Below are 27,842 nucleotides of genomic sequence, written 5' to 3'. Positions count from 1 at the left end.
AGCTAATATAGAGCTGCTAAACATGAAAGAAAGAATAAAATGCAACTTCGTATGTCACGCAAAAATGCATTCTGCCGCAATTTATTCCTCTTCAAAACCGAACCAGCCTATTTTCCAATTAAAACTTTTAAAAAAGTTTTTTTCTTTCCTCGTTCGGAAAACCATTTTTCACTGTCACGCCACCCTAAGATTTATATTTTCTTTGGCGCATCTCTAAAACAATTTTTTTTTATTTGTTTCAAAGGAGCAAAAAAAAAAAGTGATTTTCGCACTCCGCAACTTTATTAAGAATTCAGTTTTACATAATTTTTTTTTTTTTCCCGAGCAAGCTTGTTTAAAAAATATTGCACGAATGCTTTTATCAAATATGTTTGCTTCATATATTTCATATGTGTAAAATACAGAACAATTTTAATGTTTTGCAGTCCCTCGGGAAAATAATAACTTTTGTGTTTCAGTTGCTTTATTAAAATTGAATTTTTTTGATTTCGCTACGTTTTGACTTGTTTCATTAATTTTTTTTTTAAAAAATCATATTGTTTTATCTCAACATACCCGTATATTTTACGTCAACTTGAAGGATGCATATAAACTTTCCTAGCAGCTTTGAATTCATTACATGATTTCATAGTAATCTTTAATCTTGTAGGACATTCAGATTGCATAGCATTGTACGTGTAAGTTGCGCTAAGGACTGCAGCTATTTATAATTGTGTATTATAAAGATCGTGTTACATTTTGTAATGTGCGAGATGATAATATGAAATGAACTTGTAAGAAGAACTTAGTTCATCATTTGTTAGAAAATTAATTTCGAATTTGAAGGTCAAGCTTATTACACTTGCAAAAACTTGTTGACTTTGGCATCAAACTTTTACTATTGTTTGTTGGTTAGTTTAGTTAATGTTATCGAAACAAGTTCAGTTAATGTTATCGAAACAATCTTGGTAATAAAATTTATTTTTTAAATTACTGCAATTTTCAGCAAATTTTATTTGTCACTTTTCAGCCAATCATAACTAATCTGAACCCATGTCAATTGTTTGGTGTATTCCTCACAATATTGTACAGGTAAATTTGAAAGCAATAATTTCTGTTATATCTTAAACAATCACTGTTACTATTTTCGAACTGTTACCATTTCCCAAATCATAGGGATTTGAAAATATTTACTTCAGTTATTTCCCTTTCAAAAATATCTTAAATTTACTTGTCAACTTAAAAAATAGGCTATAGACAGACAGGAGCTTTATTATTCTTTTTTTCTGCCCATATGTTCGATTTAAGAAAAGGAATTGTACTTGTTTATGAATAGTGTCATTTCTTAGATCATGGCCTTTTTGTTCTTTTAAATCGCTCCCCAACTTTTCTTCACAAAAGTTCTGATGACAGTTGTAAAAGGATTGGACACTCCTATAAACTGTCTGATTCCTCCCCCTCAAATATCAGGGGAAAAGATGAGGATTGGTTAAAGTTCAAGAGGTCATAATAGCCGTTGCACAGGTGGGTAAAGGTGACTCCTGGTGAGTCATAAGGCTCATGTCCTTTTGTTGCTATGGCATTACCTGTTTGGTTCCCATAATTGGTCCCATATTCCCATGTTGGCATTTCCTATTTGGTTCTGGTCAAGCACTGTGGAAGACAGTTCTCAGTTCCAGCTTGGATTGAGGACTGTTTTTCTTAGCTTTGTGGCCAAGCTGTAAAAAAGCCATAGTTTTAAGTGCTTTACACTTAAAGTAAAGCTATGATTTCGAATTATATATATAATCTGGCCGTGAAGAATTATCTGAGCTTTAGGACAGACAAATAACTTAAATATTTTAAAAAATTATTAAACTTTCGAAAAATTGCCAATTTGGCGACATTTTGTCACCTAGATGAATATTATCAAAATCACTGTCTTATTCACAATTTTTGAAAATTTTTATTAATGTAATTAATTTTGCAAATTAATTTGCAAAGTAATGCAGCATTGGAGTGGGATATTAAATATTAAAAAATTAGACCCACAAACGTTTTCCTTTTTAACAAAATAAGCAAAGACAGCGCTGCCTTTAGATACCAGTCCAACAGTCATGAGTAACAGTTGCTAACTCACGGCAGTCATAAAAATAGAATATTTTTTTCGGAAAAAAAAAAAAAGTCATATTACGACGGAGCCTTTGAAGAACGAGTCTTAATTATTTATTGTGGAACATTTTTTAAACATAGTTTAGTGCTTAGATTTTTTATTACATATCTTTGTCTTATTGGAGTTTGCTTCGTAAATCATTAGTAAAATGCTTAACTTGGGTTTAAAAAAAAAGAAAAAAAAAACAAGGAGAGAGAGAGAGAGAAGTAAATAGTTTCAATAAATAGTATTTTTTATCTAACTCTAACAAGTATTTTGTACCATCGTTTCAAAGTTTCTGTAATTTTAAAAGATACCAATAATCGATGCAATTCTTAGCTCATGTCTCATAAATTATTGCCAACTACTTATTCCAAATTATTATAAGTTTCGAACGCGATTCTTCATCTCGTTGATTCCAAATCTCCAAAAACACGTTCAGACATGCTTTCAACAGTTCCGCTTTATAAACCCCTCTCTCTGTCGTCGCTTAATGTTTGTAAATATAAGAAATGACCTCTTTTTTGGTGGGTAGATCAGCTGAGATCAGCTGATTCGAAGGTGATCCCCGGGGGGAAAGGGAGGGATGGGAAACCGTGGGAAAAACCTAAGCATCTTGATTGTTGGATCGACTGAGTGCAACAGGTGCTTCTGTGCTACTTTTTCTTTTTTTTTTCTTCTTCTTCTATCGTGTCTTAGCCTGCTTGAATTGTGGCGCTTTTTTCTTTTTTTTCGGGATTCGACTCCGACCCTTGGCGCCAGGAGCGGTGATATTTCCAGTTTTCTTTTCTTTAGAGGGAGGGAATGGGATAATTCGTGTGGCGTCGTCTGCTTTTACATAGGTGCATTAACTTTTCCTCCCTCCCCCTCCTGTTCTTCTATTGAGGTAGTGTTTTGAGGGGAAAGAAAAAAGTCTTTTGAAAGCTAAATATAGCTTTCAAAGATTCCCCCCTCAGGCTATGTGTTTTGGGTCCTGGCTTGTTTAAATAATTAAATTGTGTTGCAATTTTTTTTTATCGGTTCTTATGAATTTATTTTAATTTCAAATTGTGTTTTTTTTTTTCTTTCCGTATGGAAGTGGTTAATGACAAAAAAGTGTTCAGTTGCAAATAAATTTAAGGGTTAACCTGAGAGCATTTTAGCTATTTTGGACCGTCGCCTCTAAAAATAAAACTTATTTTAGCTATCAGCATTTTTTTTTTTATTTACCAAGAGATTTGTTTTTTAATCGTAAGATTTTAGTGTTTTAAATTAGCCATTCTTGTTTACTAATTTCTTTTTGTTACGAATTTCTCTCGCGCTAGATGCTTAAGTGATAATTAAACGATCCCTTTTGATTGTTGTAGTTATATATTTAAATTTTTTAACGCGTGTTTATTTAATCAAAGAAATAGTGTAACACACTTGGTCGTATATTTTCACTCTTTAAAATGTTGACATAATTTTGAACTTTTCTCAGAGAATAACATGCGTTTAGAAAATGAGTTCCACGATTACGATATTCTTCATTCATTATATCTACCTATGTTTGCAGCAAACATAGTTTTTAATATCGTATGATATCGGTACATTGATTATCGATTAATTTGCGCGATATTGCCAAAGCTAATTTTTTTTGCTTTTAAAGTACGCATTAATAAACAAGGGTTATTAAATTTTACAACGCATTTGTAATCAAAATTAAAAAGAATTCGGTACAATTTTGAAGCATTTAAAAAATGTTTTAAAACTCTCTAATTTTAGCAAGGTCTTTAAACTAAAAAACCATCGCTAAATTATAATTAGATATTTTTTTTTTAAATTAAGAAGGGTTACTCTAAATTAAAAGATTTTAGGGGCGAAACAATGTCGCCAATTAGTAAGTTGACACCAAACAATATATTACGTTGATTCTTATCTAAGAATTATTTCATAAAAAAAAAAAAATCTCTTTTCTAATTAACATTAATGTAACCGAAACTCAAATTAGCATGAAATATAATACTTTAATTATAGAAACCTTTTATCCCAATAAAAAGCTTCCGCAAATTTAAATTCCCTTTTTAGGGATAATAAAACAAACACTTTTGCATAATTTAGAACCATTTTATGCGTTATAATTAGGTTAAGATCTTATTTCAAGTTGAAGATGAAAGCGAGAAAAATCCTTGTAAATGTTGTTTTACAGTCACGGTTGTTCCCAGGCAGGGAAGTTATAGCGGCTTCCAGAAGTAAACCTGCAGTTGTAGTTTTTCTCCTTCTACTCTGGGCTTTAAGAATACGGAATTGACTCTCTATTTCTGCCCTTTTATGAAGGAAGACACTATCTCCTCTGCTTTCTAATTGGAGATTATTACTTTCCGGATTAGAACCTAATTCGATTTGAGGTTTCTCCGCCGTCTGATTTAAGAAATTTATCTTGTATGCAAATACTGGAGTAAATGCAAGCCCATCATAATAAAAAATTCTGTCCCGTGATATTTTGTTTGCGAGAGATTTTGTTTTCATGAGATTTCTTCTGACGATATTTTGTTGATCTGTATTCTGTTTAAACATAATTTTAGCTTAACGTACATCTATCTTAGCGTAGTTTTATCTTCTTCAGATTTCGTCTCATGATATTTTGCTGGTGTGAAATTCGTTTCATAACAAAATATTGTCTTCATGATATTTCGTCTCACTTTGCATTAAATTCGGTCAAGACGAAATTCTGACCGATGTTATTTTTTTGTTTGTGTGGGATTTTGTCCCGACTGTATTCTACTTTTATAAGATTTTGTTTCACGATATTTTGTTGACGTGAGATTCTGTCCTATAGTGTAGTCGTATTCTGTCTTTATATAAAACATAGTAAATGGAACGGCGTTGTGGAACTGAAATATGGTTTAAAGTTAATTTTTCCAAAATAAATTTTTAGCGTAGTTTATACGAAAATTTTGCGTTCTATACTTGCCGAAATAAAACTTGTTTTATTTTTGTAAAACATATCTTGATACTTTGTCACGACTACGCTTTACAGTTGTACATTTTAAAAGACATAAAATCATTAGTTCCCTTCTCACGTGTTAAAATCGAGTATTTTTTTTATGAAATACGTCTTACTTTCTGTCATGTGATCTATTAGCAATTGTAAACAGTAGTTGGTCAATATGTATAGCTTGCAGAAAATAGCCAATTGTCTAACAAAAAACAACCTGTTGGCGTCACTTTGAATAATACTAGCCAACACTTAGTTTTATCTATTGTTATCTCAACATTATCTCTTTAAATAGAGAAGTTATATTTTTTAATCACGTGTCAATCAAAAACCTGTGTTATTAATTTTTATCAATCGTCAATCAGAGCTCTAAATTGGATTGACATAACGACGTTTCGCTGTGTTTGTTATAAAGTTTATCAACTGGCGATACTTTCTAATTGTGGATGAATATGCCTAAAGGATATTTCACTGATATTTATTTATTGTTTTATATAATAACTGTAAAGTAAGGAATTATTCGATGTCTGTTTGTCCCAAAATATCATTCAATTGGTCTACTGTAGGTATGGACAATAGTGATTTTTCATTTATTTTGAAATATGTATGTATGTTATTTATTGAAATAATAAGTTTTTATGCTATTTAAAATCCGTTTAGCTATTTGGAATAACAATTTTTATAATTTAACAGTCGTGCATTTGTTATGTTAAGTGGAGATACATTACAATGTACTATATTTTTAGTTGTCTCTAAGCTACTTCAAAATAGCGTTAAATCTATGTTAAAGTACCTTGCATCTGGAGGTATCTTTAACGATAACTTATAACGTTGCACCCCCCCTCCCCAATGGAAAACTGCATTAAATTTTTTTTTAATGAAAATCAAATTACCGTTTGCATTTTGTTGTTATTTTTGTCCTGCATGGCTTTTAATTAGTTTAATCACTAGATATTTTCTAAAATTTTTACTAATTCATAGTAGACTAAGGGCTTAAAAAAAACGCCTTTTTTGTTACCTTGTTTTCGTTGTGTTGTAAGTGCAAGAAGTGTTTCTAAATTTTTAATAATATGCAGTATTTTTTTTAAAAATTTATTTTAAATATTAGTTATTAAAAAAACTATTTTCGTGTGTTTAATTTATGATGTAAGGTTATTATATTATTATGTAATTTTCTTGATTTGAAAGTTTTGCCTGATGCACAAAATTATCAATATTAAATTGTTTTATGTTATACTTTAATCGAAACTTTTTTTTATCGCTCTAAAATGACTTACGCTTAAAATTTTAAATGCTTATTTCAGATATTTATTTGTTCTAGATATTAATTCTGAAAGCAATAAAATGATTTAAATGCCAGAACAATAAGCACTCTATATGTAAATCCTACTGCGTCATAACACTCTGTTTATTATGTGATAACCGAATGTTTACATTCTAAAGATTTCCCGCCACAACGAAGTAAACAAATCCACGTGCAAAAACTACAATAACTCTCAGTTTTTTTTTTCTCCTTCCCCATCGTTTCGCAACTACTCAGAGAGGTCAAGTCCAAATGTGTGTCATATTTTCCTAATTGGCGAAGATGACTATCATCATCTCGCCAGAGAGGAAAAAGTTGAGCTGAAAACCAGTCCAAAGCTTTTGCAATTGAATATTGTCGCCTGCATCATTTTTATGTTTTAAGATGGTCTTTTCTGTTATCTAGACCCTTGCACAGATTTCGTCGCCATGCGTGAACTTGTTGAGGTAATTTTTATAACCTTTCTCATTTCCAACCCTCCCGGGGGGCCACTTTTAATGAATCCTGACAGTGTGGTAGCAGCGAAGAAGTTTATTGAACTTGTGCCCCGCGGTGATGCTTTCCGATCGGGCCTTGGGGTTTGGTGATTAGTCAAAAGAGGACGAACTTCTTTTTTCTTCTGTTGTCTGTGAGATTGATTTCTTTTTGCTTTGCCTAAATGAAGAAAAATGGGTGATATTGCGCAAGTGGTTGGTCTTATGTGATTTTGGAACTTGTTCATTAAGTGGGCACTTTCTTGATTTCCCGCAGAACTTTTATTGCTCGAGCTTTTTTTTCCTCGTTGCATCAGCTAATTGTCTCATCTATAATTATTTTGTCTTTTATTACAAAAGTCATGATCCTAATGGCTTATTGCTCGAAGACATTCGCCTAAGTGTCACCTTTTTCCAATCCATAGATGTAATTAAAAATAATGTGATTTATTAGAATCTTTCTTAATTGCATTTAAAGTACGTTGCTTTTCTTACTTTGTTGTAAGTGTTTTTCTGTGATACGGTAAATAATGGGAATGTGCCAAAATAGATATAGTATATTGTTTTAAGTGGGAACGAAGTTAGTTTTTATTATTACCATAACAATTCTAACGTCGATTCTAGTCTAACAATTCTAGTTTATTTAATATTTGAATGTAACTTGACTTTAATCAGAAATATTATGTTTTATGAAGATATTAGTACTACAATTGATTCGGAAATTTCTCATCTTTACTAATCTCCAGCATTTTAGAAGGGGCGTGAGTTGACATCTTGAATAACTTTTTTTCATCGTGATTGAAATCTTCTCTATGAGATTTCGTAGATTGGTAACATTGATGTATACACTTTCAAAAAAGGGACAATATGTTATAAATTATATGGTTTTTTACCAGCTTTATTAACGTTTGCTCTGTATACCTTTAAATTACCACCATTAGGCATAAATAAACGCTTGCATTCGTGGGGCTAGTGTATCGTAAGGCTGATGTTGACGTATCCACGTCGAATTCATTCAACTTCTAATGTTAGAAATATGAATTGGTTTACAAATTTAATACGTTTAATATTATTTATTTACTAAATTAAAATGATTTTGTAGAATAATTAAAAAAAAAAAAAAAAACGTTTTAAAAAAGAAGAAAAAATAATTGATATTTTATGAAAGGCCTTAATATTAGTCTTCACTAAAGTTTCCTAAATACTGTGTTTAAGTTGATGCTGTTTACTTTTAAACTGATATTTGATTCTGTCTATGCTCAATCAAAAAAGGATTTATTGTTTATCATTTTATTTCCTCATTACATGGAGAGTTGGCGTCTATCCAAATCAGCACGTGCGAGACATTAATATTCCAATCACCTTGAAAATTCACTTTCTGGACTGTTTAATTAAGTAATAGTATTATTGTTAACACACATTTCATTTCAAAACTCTCGTTAAAAAGTCAGTTTTTTTTTATTCTTCCTTCTTTCCAATGCGTGATCTGAAAGTGTATTTATAAATTTAATGTAATCATCAATTTATTTGAGTAAGTGTCAATTGATTTTAAGCCTTCTGATTCGCTTCGAAGTAAACAAACACGATTTAACGTGTTAGTTTCTTGTCTTCTACCTGCTACAAAAGGATGGTCAATGTTATTAACTTTAAGGTAGTTCGTAACAATAATTATTATTTATATAATTTCTAATTCTTAATGATTAAAAGTATGATGTTATGGCCCGTTTTTATCCGAGAACCAAAGTAAGAACGTGCTTGCAATAAAATATTTCGCAATGAAAAAAGCTTTAAGTTTGAGTTTTAGTTCTTGGAAGCGAAATTTAGAAAACAATTTGACACTCTTGAACATAAATAGAGATCGAAGGGGCAGAACTGTTTATGTCCACAAATAACGATTCGATCGCTAGCAGATTGCATTTTGAGAATTACTAAGTTTTGACGTGGGAAATCGGTTGTTCCCAAGAGTTATTACACAGTAAAGATCGGCCGTTCTCTGGAAAAACTGTTCTTGTCCGTCTTTAAGTTCTTTTTGTTTTCTTCCCCAGAATCAGCTTTCATGGACACAAACCGTTCTTGCCCTTTGATCTCCAAATAAAATAGTTTGTTAAAAAAACATTTGTTCGTAACTTTCATTAAGATGTGCTATTATAAATTAATCACACGAAATTTTGTATGTGGATGCCACCACGATAGCTGGTCACGATTGTAATGTCCGCAATAATTTGCATCGAAATTGAGCCAGAGAAAAAAAAGAGGTGCAATTTTCGGGTGGAGCATTCGTTGCTTTTTGCTATCCTGGTTTTGAAAAATATATAAACTTTTAGAATTACAAATTATCATATTTCAATAAACTTTGAAGTTCAAAATTTGTTAATTATTATAAACGTAATGTTAAGAAGATATTTGCTTTTTATAAATGTTTACATAATCTTCGAAAACTGATTTTATTTTAATTATGTTGTAATTTTCTAGTCAAAAATATTTATCTTAGATAACATTCTAATTAGATAAATTAGAAAAAAGTGCCAATTTCATTCTTATGAATGGAACATCTATCTCGTATAGGGTGAGGCAAAAACCTCATAAACCCCACTCCCTGGGATCTTAGCGTGCGTTAGGTATGTAAATATCCGCTGATTCCTATCACTTCTAATAATCCTAAACACGTTTTTGCTCCAGGCCGCCACTTCACCGCATGCACAGAGAATACAAATTATGACAAACCCACAGGGCGCATAATAGGGTGTTTCTAGGTCTTTTTAGACAACTAGGGACTTTTTTTTTTGTGGTGCTCACGTGTCTTCAGCCCACGGAGTACCAATTTGGGTGTGGGTGTTTCGGGATTTCGGGTGATATTTTTTCCCGGATCGCTATAAAATGATACCTAATCGTAGGATTAAAAGTATGGTTTTTCTTTTCAATCGTTGACATCTATGGGTCTTTTGGTTTTAGGGATTAAGTAAAAAAAGGTGTTCGGATTAAATGCGCTTACTTGTGGCTTTTTTATCTATCTGCCTAGAAGGCATTTATTTCTGTGTGGGAAAAAAAGAACTGTGTGGAAAGATGAGTAAGTTCATGTTAACTTGTTGATTTGTTGTTGGGGTTTCATTGAAAAGTTAGTGAATGCATAATGATGTATCCTTAAGAATAGTAAAAATTCGTGACAACGATTAAGACAGGAAAATTCAATGAAATTTTTATTTTTTCAAAACATAATAGAATGATGCATATTCAATTATGATTCATTTCTGTTTTTCTAAATTGGTTTTAATAGAATTAACGTAACATCCCTACTCTAATTTAAGAATTAAAAATTCACCTTCATATTCCTATTTTACGCAAAGGGTCTACGTTATTTTATTGTGCATTATGCATTGGAATTTTTAAACGAAATCTTTAGAAGTAATTTATTTGATTTACACCGCCTGCTATTAATTCAGGGAGGTATGAAAAAATTCAGGGAATTAAAGACCCAAAGATTGAGAGAAAAGTAATTTATATATATANAGAACTTTCAACGTAAAAAGTAATAGGAGAGATCGGTCTAACAAATCACGTAACTAACCAATAATTACTAGATCGCTACTTGACTAATCGGAAGAAAAATCAGTTAGATCTTTCTCATCACTTTTTCTCTTCCTTGGGAATAAGGCAACTAAATATCATCTCAAGGATATTGAACTTCACTGAATTTATCGTATATATATATATATATATATATTGTGCCAAGATTAAATTATACCAATTATTTTATACTTACTTAGTTCATGAGGTTTGACCTTTTAAATGTTAATTTAACATGCTGTGCGCAGCTAAGTTCGGCGTTTCTCCGAACTCGTGTTTCTATTTAGATAAATTAGTATTTGTTTTATTTTTTTTTTTATCTAGGATCATATTTAAATGTATTCTATCACAATCTAGGTTAATCGTTTTTAATTTCAAGCACCATTTAAAGTATACTTTTCCATCATTCATACGGCTGTTATTTAACGCCTGATTTAGAAAGATACTAATCTCGACTGATAACTTAATTTTGCGCTTTACGAATTAAAAGAGCGCTCTGCTTAATTGCTACATGCTAAAAATGGATCAAATGTAAACAACAAACGCTCATTCTTTTCCTTCAAAAGCGCGAAACTAGAAACGAAAAAGAGTGGCGGAAAAATGTATTTCGTTTTAACCATGCCCGCGATGACAGAGCCATCTATCGACTAGCGTATGAAAATTCCAAAAGAAAGAGAAATCATTGCTTTTCATTTTATCCGTTTTTTTTTCCTTCTTCCTCCCCCTTAAAATCAATTTTTGTCTGTAAAGGTCTTGCCAGCAAACAAGTACGATTTAGGGATATGACTTTTTCTTTCTTTTTTTGAAAGATGTGGTGGAATAGATAGAGCATTTATTATTAAAATCCAATGAGATTTTATTCTTTTTGAAACAAATATTATGTTTCGTTGCTAGTTACTTTAATAAAATTTATTGTCTGGCAGTTTATATGTATATATACGATATATATTTATATATACTCTCGATATCTCAAAGTTGAAGACACGCTAAAAAAATTTCAAGATTGCTAATTTTCGAGATAACAACTTCAGAGCTAAATATGTTCTAAAAAGTTGAAAAATATATTCTATAAGATATTACTCTAAAAAGTAGAGTTATGAAACATAAGAATAACTACTATTAAATATGTATGTAATGACAGTTGACTATTAGTCTAAATACTGTAATAATAATTTTATTTTTAAAAGACAAAAATAATTATGCATTAAATAGAAAATAATTCACTTATAATAAACTTACATTGTGATACTTCGGTAGGAATTCATTTTCTAATTCGTAAAATATTCGTCTTAACACCTCAACAGATATTAAAATATCGAATAAATATAATCATAACAACGAATAAATTAATATCAATTAGGCAAATTAAGTATATTAATCTTGAAACTCTTGTAATACTCTTCTGAAAGTTTCAATTGTAAATATAGAAATGATGCATTTAGAATAAAACGAATAATAAACTAGAGAAAGTTTTTTTTTTCTTCTTCTTTTACTCGACAACTTCCAGTTACTCATTCATTAAAAAGAAAAAAGAATTCTTTTTTATTTATATTTTTTTTATAATGGGTAAAAAATAATTTTAGCTTGTCAAATCTTGTTATATCATGTATAGCATGACTAAATAATTCATTTTGTTCGCTTTTCTGCACTTTAAGCTCGAACAGGAATTACGGAGGGGTGCTCAGAACTTATTTACCGTTTGTCTTGTCATGTTCGAGTTACCTGCAATTTAGAGTTACATCCAGTCATTTCCGTTGCTTGGGTGTGTTCCGTTTTGTTCTGCTTGATAGAATATTTTTTTGAATTTTCAATCGGACTGTAGTTTGATAAGGAAGAAAAAGAAACCGATATTTGTCTAAACATGCCCACGTGACTTAGGCGTCCACTCCTAATATACTCGATCCGCACCCTCATTTGTCACTGTCACTTTAACTGCTCTGAGATTGCAGGAGAAAAAAAGCTATAGTTTTGTATTGGAAAAGTATATGGTACTACTTCTTTTCATAACTTTTCATGTATGTTACGTAAATTATTGTTATTTGATGTTTACATATCGAAAATTGGATTGAATTAATTAAAAAAAAATTCTATTTGCTTTTTTATGCTGTCAAATATTGAATTTAATTCATCTTAATAAACTATTAGAGCTATAAATTAAAGTGAAATTACTGATAAGTGGAAAATTATTAAAATTAATGTTAAAGCAATTTTTTTTATGAGAAGTAATAATAATAATATTATTTAATCAGTATATGATGTATTCGAAGCAAATTTTTAAAAAAGTACGTAATTATGTTATAAGTTTCATTCATTAATTTTTTTTAAAAAATTAAAAAAGCGCGTATTTATATATTTTAGAAAATTAAACGAATTAAATTTCTTTTTTAAAATCTCAAAAACTTTTTGTTTTTGGTGAACATGTTTCCCAAAAGGCCCAAGGTACTCCAGTGATCGTTCATCGTTTTCTGTATTTTTTTAAGTTGTATTTAATTTACAACACCGTTTAATCGGAGTGTTAAATGTACTTTTTGTTTACGCAGTATAGCCAATCCTTACCCACATGCCATTAAACTTTACCTAATACAATTAGTTACTTTTGTGAAATTTTGATTACTCATATAAAAAATATTCTTTCCGATAGGAAAATTGCTCATGAATCGAGGCAATATGCTTAAAACAATACCCCAACTTCAGATTATCGTTACTCGTCTCGAATCCATATTCATATCCGATTTATTTGAGGATAAATCTTTAAACGGTGATTGATAACCCCTCCATAACTGTAACCGTTTTAATATCCCCTTTTACCCTTTGTTATCCGCCGATTCGTATGCAGATTTCTAGAATGCTCGACTGTCATGTTCGAAGATGATGCACACCACCCCCATATACAACAAACCGCCGAAATGGATGGTCTACTATGCATCTTCGAGTGGCGACGTATGGCAGCCCATTTAAATCTATAGCAGAATATAAGGCCCTGTTTATATTTATATGTTAGTGATACAGCCTAGATGAATCGCGAACCTTAAAGTGCCATCCTTCGTTGGGGCAATTTGCATGTTCTGGAGGGAAGGGGGGGTTGTTCTGAAGAGAAATATACCCTTGTGAACGGGAGGTATTGTGGGAGGGGATGGTCGAAGAACGATACCCATTTACATTAGCTGCAAAAGCTAGGCTATTGTTTGCACTTGTATGATATATATTGCGTTCTTCCTCTACTTGACGACACCGTTGACTGTGAAAGATGCTTCCTTTTTCGGTGGAAGAATACTTTTCAAACGCTCCAAATAATGGGTCTATTTTTGCATAAAATGTGGCTGGTTTTGCGGTGGCTGGGTACGCCCCTTATACGTGCAGGAAGAAGATGCGTCTGTGTCTTTTTTTTTATTTATTGCATTTCAAAGTTTTCAAAAGTCGAATCGAAATTTGCATTTGAAATATAATGGATTTTGACTGGTTGACGTTTTGGATTTTGAAAATAGACTTCATGCCACAAAAACCATGATAATGGATTTAGAAGGGTGTTGTACTTCAGATATCGAAATGTATGAATGTTTTGTATCGATTTTAAAATGGGATTTACTACTTTTTCGATTTTCTGTGGGTAATAGGAAATTTTAAATGACATATGCTAGCGTTACTGTGTTTGACATTAAAGATTTACGTTATGTCCAAAAAGAGTTCCGATTTTTGGTATGCGCGAGGCCGTATTAGTCTGAAAATGTGCAAGAGCAGGGTAAAATGCGAAGCTCTACAAAGTGAAAGCCACAAATTGGAAATAAAAACTAGCATATGCATATATATATTTTAATGTTTGATTTAAAATATCGTTAATATCATTAAATATATACTGATTAAAAAAAATTTTAAGCTATTCACTCATTAACTACACCGTTCGTAGTAGTCGTATTTATATTTCTGAAAAATTAAATTATGTATTAATTTATTAGGAAAAAAATGGGTAAAATTACTAATTGCATTGAAGATTTTCAGGTAATTAAAAGCTTTGGAACAAATTAAGATTTAAATTAATTTCATCAATAATTTTACTCTTATTACATAACAAAAGTTTCGCTCTTAAAAATGGGATATATTATTTTCAATTGATATTTTTTAAAAGTATTATGATTTAATAAGATTTTTTGAGACTATTTAAAAATAAAATTCTAGTTAGTTTCAAAAATCGATACATAAAATTATTATAAAATACGCTATCAGACATTTTTATATTATTTATGGCAAATTTAAAAAAAAAATTCAATTTTTTTTTCTAATTTTAAAATTTTGTAATTCTTCTGTAAAAAGAAAAATAACGTTTTTTTATTATTTATTTATTTATTTTAAGTAACATTGATAAATTCTTCATCTATATTTCACTGATTAATTTGCGTATATTCAAACTTCAACTGATTTTTCATAAGTCTAAATTTTATACTAAAGTAAATATGAAATGTATGTTGTATCTTGGACACTTTTCTATAAAAGTTAATTTTGTTTCAAATTAGAGAAAGTGTTTGATTTGCAGTGAGATTTTTCAAAAACCCTTTTCCTTCTCAAAAGACACTTGGCACGCGGATTCTTCGAAATTTGGCGCCAACTTTGTGTTTGCTTAAAATCTATAGTATAAGGGAGGATAAGTACTGTCTCTGACCGCTTCCTTACTTTTCTGAATGCTTCCCAAGTTTCTAACTTCAGTAATGTTGATATAGAGGAACTCGCAAAGTGCTTTCCTTTGTACCCAAAATCTCCTGATTTGTATCGCCAATGATGACTGCGGTATCGAAGAAAGCACCTCCTGCTAATGAAGGTATGCTTTGAGATTTGAAAGTTTTGTGATCTTTCCCTTCTGTGGATTAAAATACAACCGGTTTAATGGATATTTGTTTGCATTTTGGCGAGAAATTTTAATGGCGGAAACGTAGACTCGTCTGCAGAATCATTAGTCGATGTGTTTACTTTTGTGAAATATGGGACACGTTTATTTAAATTTTCACGTGCCTTTAGAACGATGGATGTTGATTGTTTTTCTTGGAATTAAAAAGGTTTATAATTTAGTTCAGTTTATTGATTTTGTGCTTAACTCTTTATAACAATGTTTTTTTTTTTTGAAGTGATTTGTTTTGTTAGTTCTTTTAAATATTTGTTTATTTAAATTGTTTAAAGAAAAGTAAATTATCTTCATCTCAAAATCAGCCCAAACTGTTAAATTCTTTATCATTTATATTATTATTACTTCCACTTAAAATAAAAGTCAATAGTGGGTGTTTTTTCCTCCCAGGTTAATCACTTACTTACACTTAGTATTTTAAACTAGAGTTTTAGATTTTTATTGAAAAATTTTATTAATTTATTTATTTTTAAACATATTTGTATATGTTATGAGTTTATCTGTTCACACTGCTAGTTTTTGCACATAATAAGTTTTAAGTGATTGTGATTTGTAAGAGTGATTTGCTATTCGCTGACGAGTTTAATTAGTTTATTGAAAAATTTAAAAAATCTCTTCATCTCAAAATTAAATTAAAATATTAAAAAAAAATCGAAATAAATTGGCATACATAGATATTTAAAATTTCAAGTTAATTTCTGCAAATGCATATTTTTTACATAATCACTTTAAATTTGGTATATGTCAAAAAGAAGTTTAACTTGGATACGAATACTGTTAAAATTTGTTCGTAATTGACTTTTTTAATTTGAAATAAGTTTCTTATTTGTTCAAATCAAGCAAATAATTATTTGTTTTATTATTTTGTTTTTTGTGTATAAAAAAAAGCAAAAATTAAAAGTTGCAATTGTGAACTATTTTAAACGAATTCGTTCGAAATTGCTGTTGTGTTATTGTGTTTATTATAGACAATGACTCGCATTATTTACGTTCGCCCAGCGCGATATAGTATATTACACTATATTGTATAACATATCTTTAAAAAAAATCTTAATTTCATTTCATAGCTTCAAATCCAATCTTTTAGCTCACTTTAAAACTGGCCTATCTATAGCCCGAGAGTTTAAGTTTTTTTTTCAAACTGTAGTCGAATCTATTTGCTTCTAAGTTATGGTTTTCAGTTATAAGTTTGTTTGAAATAACTGTCAACGGACTGTTATAAACATCGTCCATCCTCTGCAGAAATCTAGTTTTTAAAGTCTCCCGCCAACTCTTCTCGGACATTTATGGCTATTTTGAGCAGTGTCAAATTTTTCGATTCGAATCTATTTTTCTTGGCGTGAAGTAGCAAAATTACCACCCCCTCTGAGTTTTTACGACTACCTCGGTCAAAAGTATTACATCACATTTTTGGAAATCGAAAATGTTCCATCTTAACACGCGTTTGGCAGAGATTCCATAAAAACCGAACTTTTCTTTATGGCCCCATAGACCCTTGCTGCGGAAAAGGGGAATCAAATGGTTATAAAAAGCTAACTTCTTGTTGCAGTTTGTTTGGGAAACCACGCTGCGGATCTCTATTCTCTTTCTCTATGGGGCGGGGGGTTCTGTGATGGTGTGGGGTTTTGAGATCGTAAAAACGCGTACTTTGATATGTAGCTTCTTGTATCAAACACGGTAAATAAGTCTGCAGAATCTATTCGCCCCCAGAGTTCTGAAATTCATATGAAATATAAAGAGTTCTCTATTTTTCATTTAAATACATACAGGAAGGTTCTAGAATTTTCAATATGTGCAGGGTGAACCCATAAACAAGAAATGCGGCTGTTTTATGTAATATTTTGTGTTACTTAAGTTTTGTACTTTGGAAAGCAGATACTTGAAGTTTGGAGTTGCTGAATATATATGAAAGAGGAAACATTTTCCTGAGGAATATTTTACTTTGAGTTCGATACTTTAATGTTCGAAAAATACAATCTTTCCTTCCATTTAAAAGTGAAAGGTTACTTATAAAATGCAAACTATAGTTGTAAAAAAAATTGTACCTAGTTGGGCCAAAATTTTGTATTCTGAATATCTAAATGTATGAGTGGAATTTTTTCTGCATTTTTGTTTAGGTGGTGAATTCTTATTTCGATATCTTAACTACAAATCACTGTATAAATATATGTATAAAAAAATATGTATTTATTTGAAAAAATATTTTTATATCTGTTTAAATTTGGCTCAATACTAACTAAATCTTCGAGTTATTTGTTTCATAAAACTACGTTGCGAAACTAATAAAACTTTTTAAACAAAGCTTTAAGTCGGTTTGACTTGATTGCTCTATTATTGAAGAATTGTATTTGTTTATATGATTTTCTTATTCCTTTAACGCAAAACCAGTTAATTAGTTAGATACCGATACTTGGAGCCTATTCACGTCGATGAAATTAAAAAATTTAACCTATAAAGGTGATAATATATAGGCGGTAAAAATATAGGTATGAAAAATGTTGAACATTGTTTAAAGGACAAGTCAAGTTTTCTTTTTCAAGTTCCGCAAACAGTTTTTCTTTTTCAGTTAGTGTATTAAATATACTATTATTGCGTGAAGCTAACCATGGAAAGGCTTTGTGTCAACTGCTTATTAAGTTCTTTCTTTTACTGCGTACTTTTCTAAGTTGGAAGCTACACTAGTTATCTTAATGCTTTATAAAGCGAAGGTGTGCTAGTTTCACAACTTAAATCAGAAGTTTGTTAAATAATTTCGTTTGTTAAATAATTGTTATAAGTCGGTCTGTTGAATAATTTCACGAATATTTTAGCGGCAAATTGTGATGCAATTTTGATTAATAATTTAGATTTTTATTTACTGGGTTTTCCCATGTGACGCCTGAATCTTTTGTATTTCCCGACCTCAATAACAATTAATCATTGTTAGGAAAGTAATATATATATATATGTTATAAAAATTTTTTTTTCCTCGGCTTATCAAAATGCATACATAATATGGTACGATTACTTCTCTACTCTGTAATCTTGCCACAATTTCTTTGCATTTTGATCTTTTTCTTTTTAGTATTTAAAATTTTATGGTTTATTTCGGGTTTATCTGAATTTTCTTTTCTCTATATTTTAAATTTAAGATTAATAGTGTAGGTAAAACTGAATTTGCCGTGACGTCTTTCTCCCGAAGTATATGCTCTTCTTAAGATGTTTGAATAGTGCTAGAGTAACTCGCGTTGTCTTCGTGTAAAATAAAGTGCTCTTCAACTCGGCTATTTGCATTTTATATACTCCTTCCTTATTGCTGCAAGTCTTTTGAATAAAAATCACTCTATCCATTCCCCAAACTGTAGATGTGTATATATTTTTTAATGTTTTTTTTTAAAAGAAGAAAAAAAGGGAATAAACTACAGTGAAGCGGCATTTTGGCGAAGAGTGTGCAAAGTCGTTATGGCCATCCATAACATTTTTATATTTATTTTAGCACCCATCCAGAGCACTGCAGAAAAGGAGTAGAAAGCTGGTCCAGCATGGCGCGAAATGAATGCCTTCAGATATAAATATAAAAAGCTTCTCCGTCTCGCCAACATATCGAGAGAAATGCCGTGTTTATTATACTAGACCCCATCAACAGGATGGCACCCTCGCAATTTTATGAGCCCACTGTCTATGTCTTTGTTCTTCTTTTTTGGCGGGGTTTGCCTGGCGGGAATCGCCCCTTTTCGCGACCCCGTACGTGCCTGGTTTTGTAATAAAGCCTCTCATGCAAACTGGCGTTTTTTTAGATGTTATCGTTTTATTGATTAACATTCTACAAAACGTTACCTTGTTATTGAGGTGTAGTAAAAAACTGACAATTAATCGCGGTGATATCGATAATTATGCGGTTATGCCCGGGGATCAGTCGCCCAGGGCGCTCCGCAGTTTGGGCATGAGTTCGTAATTTCAGAGACCTGCATCATTCTAATGATTTTGTCCGTTTGACAAGTTCATCCATAAGGGCTATTCTCGATATTGAAATACATTTACAACGATTTAAGATCAAATATGAAAGATAATTTAGATTCAATTCTTTATTAAGATTAATTAAATGACGAACTAAGATTAATTAAATAAACAAGAAATTAAACTGGAGAAGAACTTTCGTCGGTATTGAAATGCATTTATAACGATTTAGGATGAAATAAGAAAGATAATTCATTAGATTCAATTTTATTAAGATTAATTAAATAAATCAACTGTTGTATTTTCTGTGCGAGTTGATATTTTATTATTTTTGCCTATTTTTATAATAAAAATTTCAGTTTAAAATCTGGAAAGCGAACTTGCACATAAGTATATAGTAAAATTGCTAGAGCAGATAGAAAGAAAATATATTTTAGGAACGCTTCTAAGTGATTCTAGCACTATTTTTCCTTTAAAGATTATTATTATTATTTTTTATTTGTTTTGGTTTAAAAATTCATTAAGTAAATAACGTAAAATAAAATTTTTTTAAAACTTATTTCTTTTTTATTGTCTCAAAGATAACTAAGATTTTCCAATCAGATTCATTTTTAAAACTTAATGTCAAATTTTACTCTATGAAAGTTTTTATTTATCTTTTAACTAACTTAAAAATTTTCATTTCTTCTAATTATTACAAGAATAACGTAACCCTTTGTATTTATCGTAACGAGTTTTTTCCCTTCTATATATTGAAAGAAAGGTAGCAAAACTGATTTCCTCCCAAATTTCGATCGCCAATATTGAAATAGTCTAGCGGCAACCCTTTCTCTGAGAGAGAAATAAAAGCTCAGTCACGCTGCATTAATTTTGGCGCATGGTCGTCATTATGGTCGCTCCCCCGTTATTAATTGTACCCATTCACAATAGACCAGATCACTCGAGTCCCGTTTTAATGTCTTCTGTCGTCCTCCCACCACCTCTTACGCCATCTTTTTTTTCTTTTTCTTTCTCTCCTATCTTCTCTCTTTATTTTCATAATGCAGTTGTTTCTTCCTCTTACAGCTTTCGTTTTTGACTTGATGAATTTATATCGTTTGCTAAATCGACTTTATGCTTTGTGATATATATTATCGTTTGCACTTCATTTAATTTGTTCCAAAGTTTTTTTTTTCTTCTGCTTTTTATGTCATCTTTAATTGCATGAAAACGGAGCATTTCTCGTTTCGGCTTTTAATTTGTATTTATTGATTGTAATTAATTATTTCTTAATTTATTATTTTTTTTAGACTGGCATTAAATGTAATTTTTTTTTATATCTTGTTAATCGGTATACATTTTATTTTATTTTTAACGACTAAGACATGTAAAAACTAAGATTTAATGTGCAGATAAAATTTTATATTCATGTTTTCATATATTATATATTGAAAAAAAGGTTCTAATTAAAAACTTTAAAAAAAAATTTCTTAAATTCTCAAATTTTGTTATTTTAAATTACTTAAACTATTTCATTTTTTTTTAAAATTCGAATTTTATATAACCTGCAAACGAATGTATTACCATCTTTACTCCAAATGACTTATCGTACTTTTCTTTAAATCTTATATTAAAAATGTGTTTAAAAAGGGAAGAAGAAAAAAACTTAAAAACTAGTTTTCTGCATTTTTTTTTAATTTCGCCGTAAATAGTGCATTTTTAAAATCTTCTATTTTAATACATGTTTCACTATTTAAAAGAATTATTGCGCTGATTTTGGAGGGACAAATTTTTGCATTAGTCAGTTATCTAATACAAAATACTAACAAAAAATATCGTAGTTTTTGATGTTTCGCAGTTGAACAGTACTTTATTTAGAATTTGATTAATTGTCTGAATAATGTATTTTATTTGTACTTTTTCGCACTTTAATATTAAAAATTCATACTCACAGCAATGTTCGTAGCAAATTTTGTTTTAAATATCAAAGTTTGGATTATTTATTATGAACTTTAAAACTGATTACTTTTTAAACCACTTGACCGAAAACCCACAATCAAGATTTTATTTACTTAAAAATGTTTTCAAGGTTATTGAAAAAAAAACTTTATCAAAGTTGATAAAAACGTAAGCAATCTGTCTGGTGTCGCGTGCCTCCTCCAGAAATCAATCAAAAACACTGTCTTTAGCAGTTTACATATTTACACTGCCATTGAAAGAAGTTCTATTGGCAGTATTAAGCAATTTGCATGAAAATATTTGTGTTTTTGTTATCGCTGCAGCCAGTTTAGATGCATTTTATCACTTTGAAGAAATATTTGCATTGGCATTATTTTATTGTAGATTACCAAGTTATCAAAAGATAATTTAAAATGGAATTAAATCTGGTTGTTTTAAAGTTTGTGTGTGTATATATATATATAACTTTTTTTGCGTACCTCTTTTAATAGATATAAAATCGTCTCCACTTTAAAAATCGTTGATTGCTTAGTTAAATTCATTTTATAAATAATAAAAATAGCATGCTTTAATATCTAATCTAAAAGACTTGATGTACTTGAATCACTCAAACTCATATCTGTTATTTTTTACAGAGATGGCGGAAGCCGATGTATCATTTCATCCCTCTGCTGATTACCGCCGCCGCCTCAATTCAGAAGCAGCCTCTCAGCCCTTGCCCGATCTTCTGCTGCACGCTTCTCCCCGGAGGAGTAGATCTGCCTCAGTAAACCTGCCTCCTGATCATGCTGTACTGCGAGACATTGGCAGGTCCCTGCGGAGGATTAGTGATGATTTTCAGACAAGGCTATCTGGACAACAGGTTAGTTCATCAAATATTCACTTTTATCTTTCAAGAATTTTTCTTTTAATTGTTCGAAATAGTTCCCTTAAAACATCTAATTGTCGTTGCAAGCATTTGAAAATGCATCAGATCCTTATTACTTGCTTGTTATATAAATTTCAGAATTTAGTCGTAACGAAAACAATTTTTAAACAAATTCGTGTATAATTTGTTATCGTTTAATGAATTGTTTTTCCATTAAGGAATAAATCATATTTTTAATGAATTTTTGAGGTCTACTTTTGAATATCGTTTGCTTTAAAAATCGTTTGCTTTTTGAATATCGTTTGCTTTTTATCGTTTGCTAAAAAAAAAAGTTCTTTAAATAGAAAAATCTTGGTACTTTTCGTTTAGCTGGGCGCAAATAAATTCAACTATTTTTTTAAAAAAAAATTAATTTAAAATAGAATTTTGCTAAAAAAAAATAAATAAATAGTTGAATTTACTTGAGCCCGGCTAACCGAAAGTACCTACTTCTTAAATGATTTTAAAGTAAATAATTTAATTTACTAAGAGAAAGTTAGCTTTTTGTTATCTGTTGTAAAACAGGCTATATATTCGGCTGTCAATAACAAATTCTTTAATTGCATTAACTGTTGAAGTGATGCTTCTATTTACCCTTTTTTATGTTTGAAGGGATATGTGCTTCAACTGCACCCCTGAGATATTCCCATTCCCCCAATACTCATTCGATTTGGCCATTAAATGCGGCTGACAAGATAAATGTCAGCCCATTTCGGATCGCCATCTATCGCTCAGAAACATAAGTACAAGCAACTGCTGCTGAAAGGGATCTTTTTTCATTGAATTACTTCTGTCTTTTTCAGGATCCTTGATTGAAATCCTAGGCTCGCCTTTTTAATAGCTGTTAGAATGTATTTTTTTATTCTCATTTTCTCTTTAGACGGGGTTTTTCAAATCGTAAAAATTCTAAAGATTCTGAAAAATTATTCTATTGACTCTGTTTCTTCGAGTCTTTTAAATTGTTATGGCACAAGACAATATTGTTTCTTTATGGATGTGTATCTACTACATGTTCTGTTTTGAAATGGAAGCTATTTAAATGTAAAGCAATTCTCGGTGTTCTGAATGAGAAATGGATTTTCGCGTAAATGACTTAAATTCCATTTCTTTAAATCCATATTCTTCAACTGAGACATTTATTTCAAATGGGATTAAATTTTTCGGCGTCTGAGGAAATATTGCATATTTTTAAAGAAGAAAATACATAAGAAATTCAGCCTTTGAAAAAAAAATAGAAAATATATATATATTTTCATGCTCTACATTTTTTTTTTTTTTTTTTAANTTTTTTTTTTTTTTTTTTTTGCTTGTTTAAATAAATTATTAAGTATTTAAGTGTAACTTTAAAGTTGCAGCTGTAAGAATTTTTTTCTTTCTTTTTTTTTCTACCATTTTTAAAAATATTGGAACGTTTATTGTCATTGTTAAACCAGCGTAAAGATAATAAAGATATAAAATTTCAGCTTTTAAAATTTAAATTGGCTACTGAAAAAAATAAAGTTGCAATAAGATTTTATTTTGAAAAAAAAAAAAAAAATATTAGATAGCTAGAGAAAAATAGACTTCATCAAGATGTATGTGTTTTGACTATTAATGTTTTCGAAGTTACAATTTCGGCTTAATCATTTTACCTTAGGCGATATGCTGCGATTATTTGAGATTGTCTTGATTGTTTTAACTGAACTAAACCGCAAGTTTTACCTTCATTTAAACTGTTATGGTATAGGTAGATAAAACGTCTTAAGAATAGTAAATATAACTTCTTGGTTCAGTCACGAGCTTTTGCGGCTTTAAAAAACAAAAATAAAACTACTCGAGAGCATAAAGATAATCCATAAAGTAAGTGCCTGTAACCAGATGAGTCAACGACCGGTTTTATTGCAAAAGTTTTTGAATATTATGAGTCGTATTTTTAGATCTTCTCAATTTCTGACTAATCCATTGTTTTAGAATCGTCCCTTTCCTTCATTTAGTGACATCTGTCATATTTTCTGTGCACTACGCACACGATTTATTTACTGTCACGTGATGCCATCATTAATTGGCAGACGATTTCTTTTGTTGTTCGTTCGCGAAGTTAAGTGGAAGGTCAAATGTGTATACAAATAGCTTGATTAAGCGAATTTTATGCCATTAATGTCTGTTAAATTTTTCTTAATAATGTCCACCGAACTTCAATTAGTTTTATTCCATTGAATATGGATACGACTAATTTTTCCGTCTGTCTTATTCTGGGTCTATTTATGATGTTAATTTCTAAGTAAATTTTCATTTTAAAATGAGATATTTACTTCTTCGAGAAACAGCGGAAATCCAGACGATTTGACATTGAAACTGATATTTCCGCGGAATTTATTTTTTCGGGTTTGTTCTAACCATTATTGCAATTTTTTTCCCGAAAATATATGTCTCGTGAGAAAAATGAATAAATTAATAAAAATAAGAATAGTTAAAAAATAAATAAAAAAAACGAAAGAATAAATTAAATAGAAAAATTAAGTTTGCTTTCCATCAAAAGAAGACTTATTTTTGCTATTTTGTTTACGGCTAAACTCGCCTCTTAACGAAAAAACAAAATTTTTTATTTATTTATTTATTTTTTAATTAAACAACCAGTAATTTTACCTTTTTTTTGTGTTTTGACAAATTTAAATTTAAAAATGCGAAACTTGACTTAAATACCGTTTGGTTATGTTGCCTCGAATACGAAATATTTTATTTTGACACAATTTATCTAGTTCCGAGTTTTGTACCATTTAATTAATCAATTTCTTTATGAGATAGTGGAATATATCATTAAAATAAAAAATAGAAGTGAGATTTAAAGGTTAAAAAATTAATGAAACGGTCCGTCAAAGCTCAAAACTTGACAAAACAGGGGGTGTAATTAAATAGTTTTAAACCAAATGAAATGAAGTTATTTTTTTTAACGCTGATAGTTAATAAAGGTGAGGCGTAGAAATTTTTTTCTCTGACTTTTCATTGACATCTTAATGTTCTGAATATGTATGGTCTTTGTGCTTAAATTGTTGATGTTGTAAACTTAATCAAATATTTAGAATAACAAAATTAGTAATTTTTTTTTAATATTTTAAAAAAAAAAGTAAAATTTCAATAAAGTTGACAATAAATCGCAATTTTTTTCAGACAGTTAGATTATTAAAACTCAGACTTATATCTTCAAAATTGTCTAAGGACTATTTATGGTGACAGTTTTAGAATAATTTATGGAGGGTGCACGAATTTCCTTTGATGTTCAACGGTCCATTCTACCTGTATCCGCTTCCTTCCGTTTGACAAGTTATCCTCTTTAGATTAAAAAATGAGGGGTGGGGAAGGAGACCTGGAAGTATTCCTTGTGACTCATACTCCAATTCCGTTGAGGTAGGTAGCCCGTACCTGCCGAAGACTACCGACCGGAAGTTCGTGATTATGTTTATCAAGTTCTTTGGTATATCATCGGCATCCCCCAAAAACCGAGTCATCGAACATTCGGAGCTATTTTCTCTTTTTGTTCTTTTTCTCGATTCGGTGGAGTGTGGATGAGTTGCTGCCATAACACCTGCTGACCTTTTACCTCAGTTATTAAAGAGAGAAAGTGTGGATTTGCTTGGATGATTCAGAACTTGTAGGTGACTAATCGTTCGAAGTGGCTCAAACCGTTCTGGTTCAAATAATCGTCACCTCCCTCCTCTCTCTATCGCTATCGTCGTTGTCTGTCTAATTTTCATTTTAAAGGAGATCTTTGGTTTTGCTCGATTGCCGCTTTCAAACAATCATTTTGAAACTAAGATGCATCGGGCATCTAATGACACAGATACGTCAGTGATTTATTTTTTTAACTCATTTATTTTTTTGTAGTTTATATTGAAATGGTTTCTTGTTCTGGACGTGCTTTTTTTTAGTCGTGTAGATTTTATTGCTTTCGCAAATGTTAATTTAATTTACTAATCTGTCATTGCCTGCATCGTTGCCTTGTCTTATGAGGGAGTTGCAAGCCAGATCACGTTTTGCCATCGGTCGCGTTAGGTATGTCTTATATGCATAAATACAGAAGATTTTTAGCATTTACACACGGCGAAGGATTGCTTAGGCATCTTCTGAGCCTATTTTAAACCTTCGCACTCCGATGTATCGTCTCTGGGGCACTATTAACTTTAACCCCCTTAAATTAAAAAAATTTATACCTTAATCATTACCAACAACATTATTTTAAGAGTTTTAAAAGTTCTGTATTATGTATTTTAAATAATTTTGTGTTCAAACAGAATGTTAAAGTACTCAGAATTGCAAAGGGTTAAACTGTATTGGTTTTAAGTAGGGCAAGGATCAAAATTTCTTCCATTTTTAGACTTTCTCAAAGTTCATGGACTTATGAAATTAATCTTGTTGGGTTAGACCACTTGAGGATTACTTCTACAGTAACATCTACTGAATTTACTTTCCTGGTACTTTTGCTTGATTTTTCCAGCTTCTTCGGATTTAATCAAAAGTTCTTTTCGTTTTTGTATATTTTAGAAACTTTGCTTTTAAGGTACCAACGGAAATAGTTTTTTTTTTTCTTAATCCGGTTATCGTTTACTTGAGAATTTAAGTGGTAAGGAAACTAAATAGTGGTCGGTGCAATTTTTTTTTAATGAGTTTTAATCTTTCTATTTCATTATTGCTTTATGGCGAATAGTTTATAAAATGAACAAAAATATTTGCAGCTAATTTAAGTTCGTAACTATGAATTCAATCTACTATAACTATATAATAGCTATATAATATAGCTATTGCATTCTGTCAGCCTTCATTGATTATAAAAAATCTCTATAAGTTCTTTTCAGTGAATTTATTTACTTACTGTGCAAGAGTGACTTAATGCTTCTGTCATCTCGTAAAAATCGGATTTGTTTCCAGTTCGTGCAGGAAGCTATTAGATTATTCATTTTGAATTTCTTTTATAAATTTTCAAACTTAATTAACGTGATTTATAGTTTTTATGTTGGAAAATGTAACTTTTTATTTAGTTTCATGCAAAAAAGCTATATTGGCTTCTGAAACGTTCAATTTTTGAAAGGGAAGAAAATTAAAGTACGCGGTTATAGTTGTTGTTAAAGTTTCACAATCGAATTAAATTTCTCCCATCTGCAAAATGATTTTTTTTTTTCAATTTTTAGCTTGTCTTTAACTTTGCTAAACTCAATTCGATAATGATTCATTATTTTTTATTTATTTGTCTGAAATATTAGAGGTAAACTTGAGATTGTTAATAATTGAGATGAATGTATACCCAACGTCCTTCATGACAGTGACAACCTAAATCGTCTGCGTGTTTTAAAACATTCATTTAGAAAATATATTTTACTAATATATTTTCTTAATATATTAACGTATTTCAAAGTATATTGCGCGTAGAAACATTTTATGAAATGTTTTCACGCGCCCACAAAGTATCTTAATTTGATTATATTATTAATAATAATATATGTAATTACGATTATATTATTAAAATAAAAAAGCATTTATAATTGCTATTTAAAAATGATTAAAGTTGCGTAGGGAAATTCATATTTTAAGATAAACATTTATTTGAATGTATAAAACAGGTAACAGATATTTTAAACTTCCAATGTACGTAAAAAAAAATAAAACGAATTTAAAATAAAATGTGCTTGAAAACGTAGAGTTTGATGTATCTTAATACTTGCGGCAATTTTCGTCTTCCAAATTTCTTTACATTTCCGGGACATTGTAAATAAATTTGGGAAGAATAAAAAAA

General features: G+C 30.2%; 1 protein-coding gene across 1 annotated transcript in view; it reads left to right on the top strand.

The window, feature by feature from the left end:
* LOC107456506 (uncharacterized) overlaps positions 1-27,842 on the top strand; it is a 73,621-nt gene that overhangs the window by 32,516 nt on the left and 13,263 nt on the right. The window contains exon 3 of the mRNA XM_016074380.3: positions 21,807-22,033. Within this exon, the coding sequence (XP_015929866.1) occupies positions 21,807-22,033 (227 nt within the window). The remainder of the gene's footprint in view (positions 1-21,806; positions 22,034-27,842) is intronic.

This window comes from Parasteatoda tepidariorum, chromosome 1 (assembly GCF_043381705.1).
Source record: "Parasteatoda tepidariorum isolate YZ-2023 chromosome 1, CAS_Ptep_4.0, whole genome shotgun sequence".
In the NCBI taxonomy this organism is placed as follows: domain Eukaryota; kingdom Metazoa; phylum Arthropoda; class Arachnida; order Araneae; family Theridiidae; genus Parasteatoda; species Parasteatoda tepidariorum.
The sequence above is the reverse complement of the archived record's forward strand: the minus strand, read 5'-3'. Positions and strand labels throughout refer to the sequence as shown.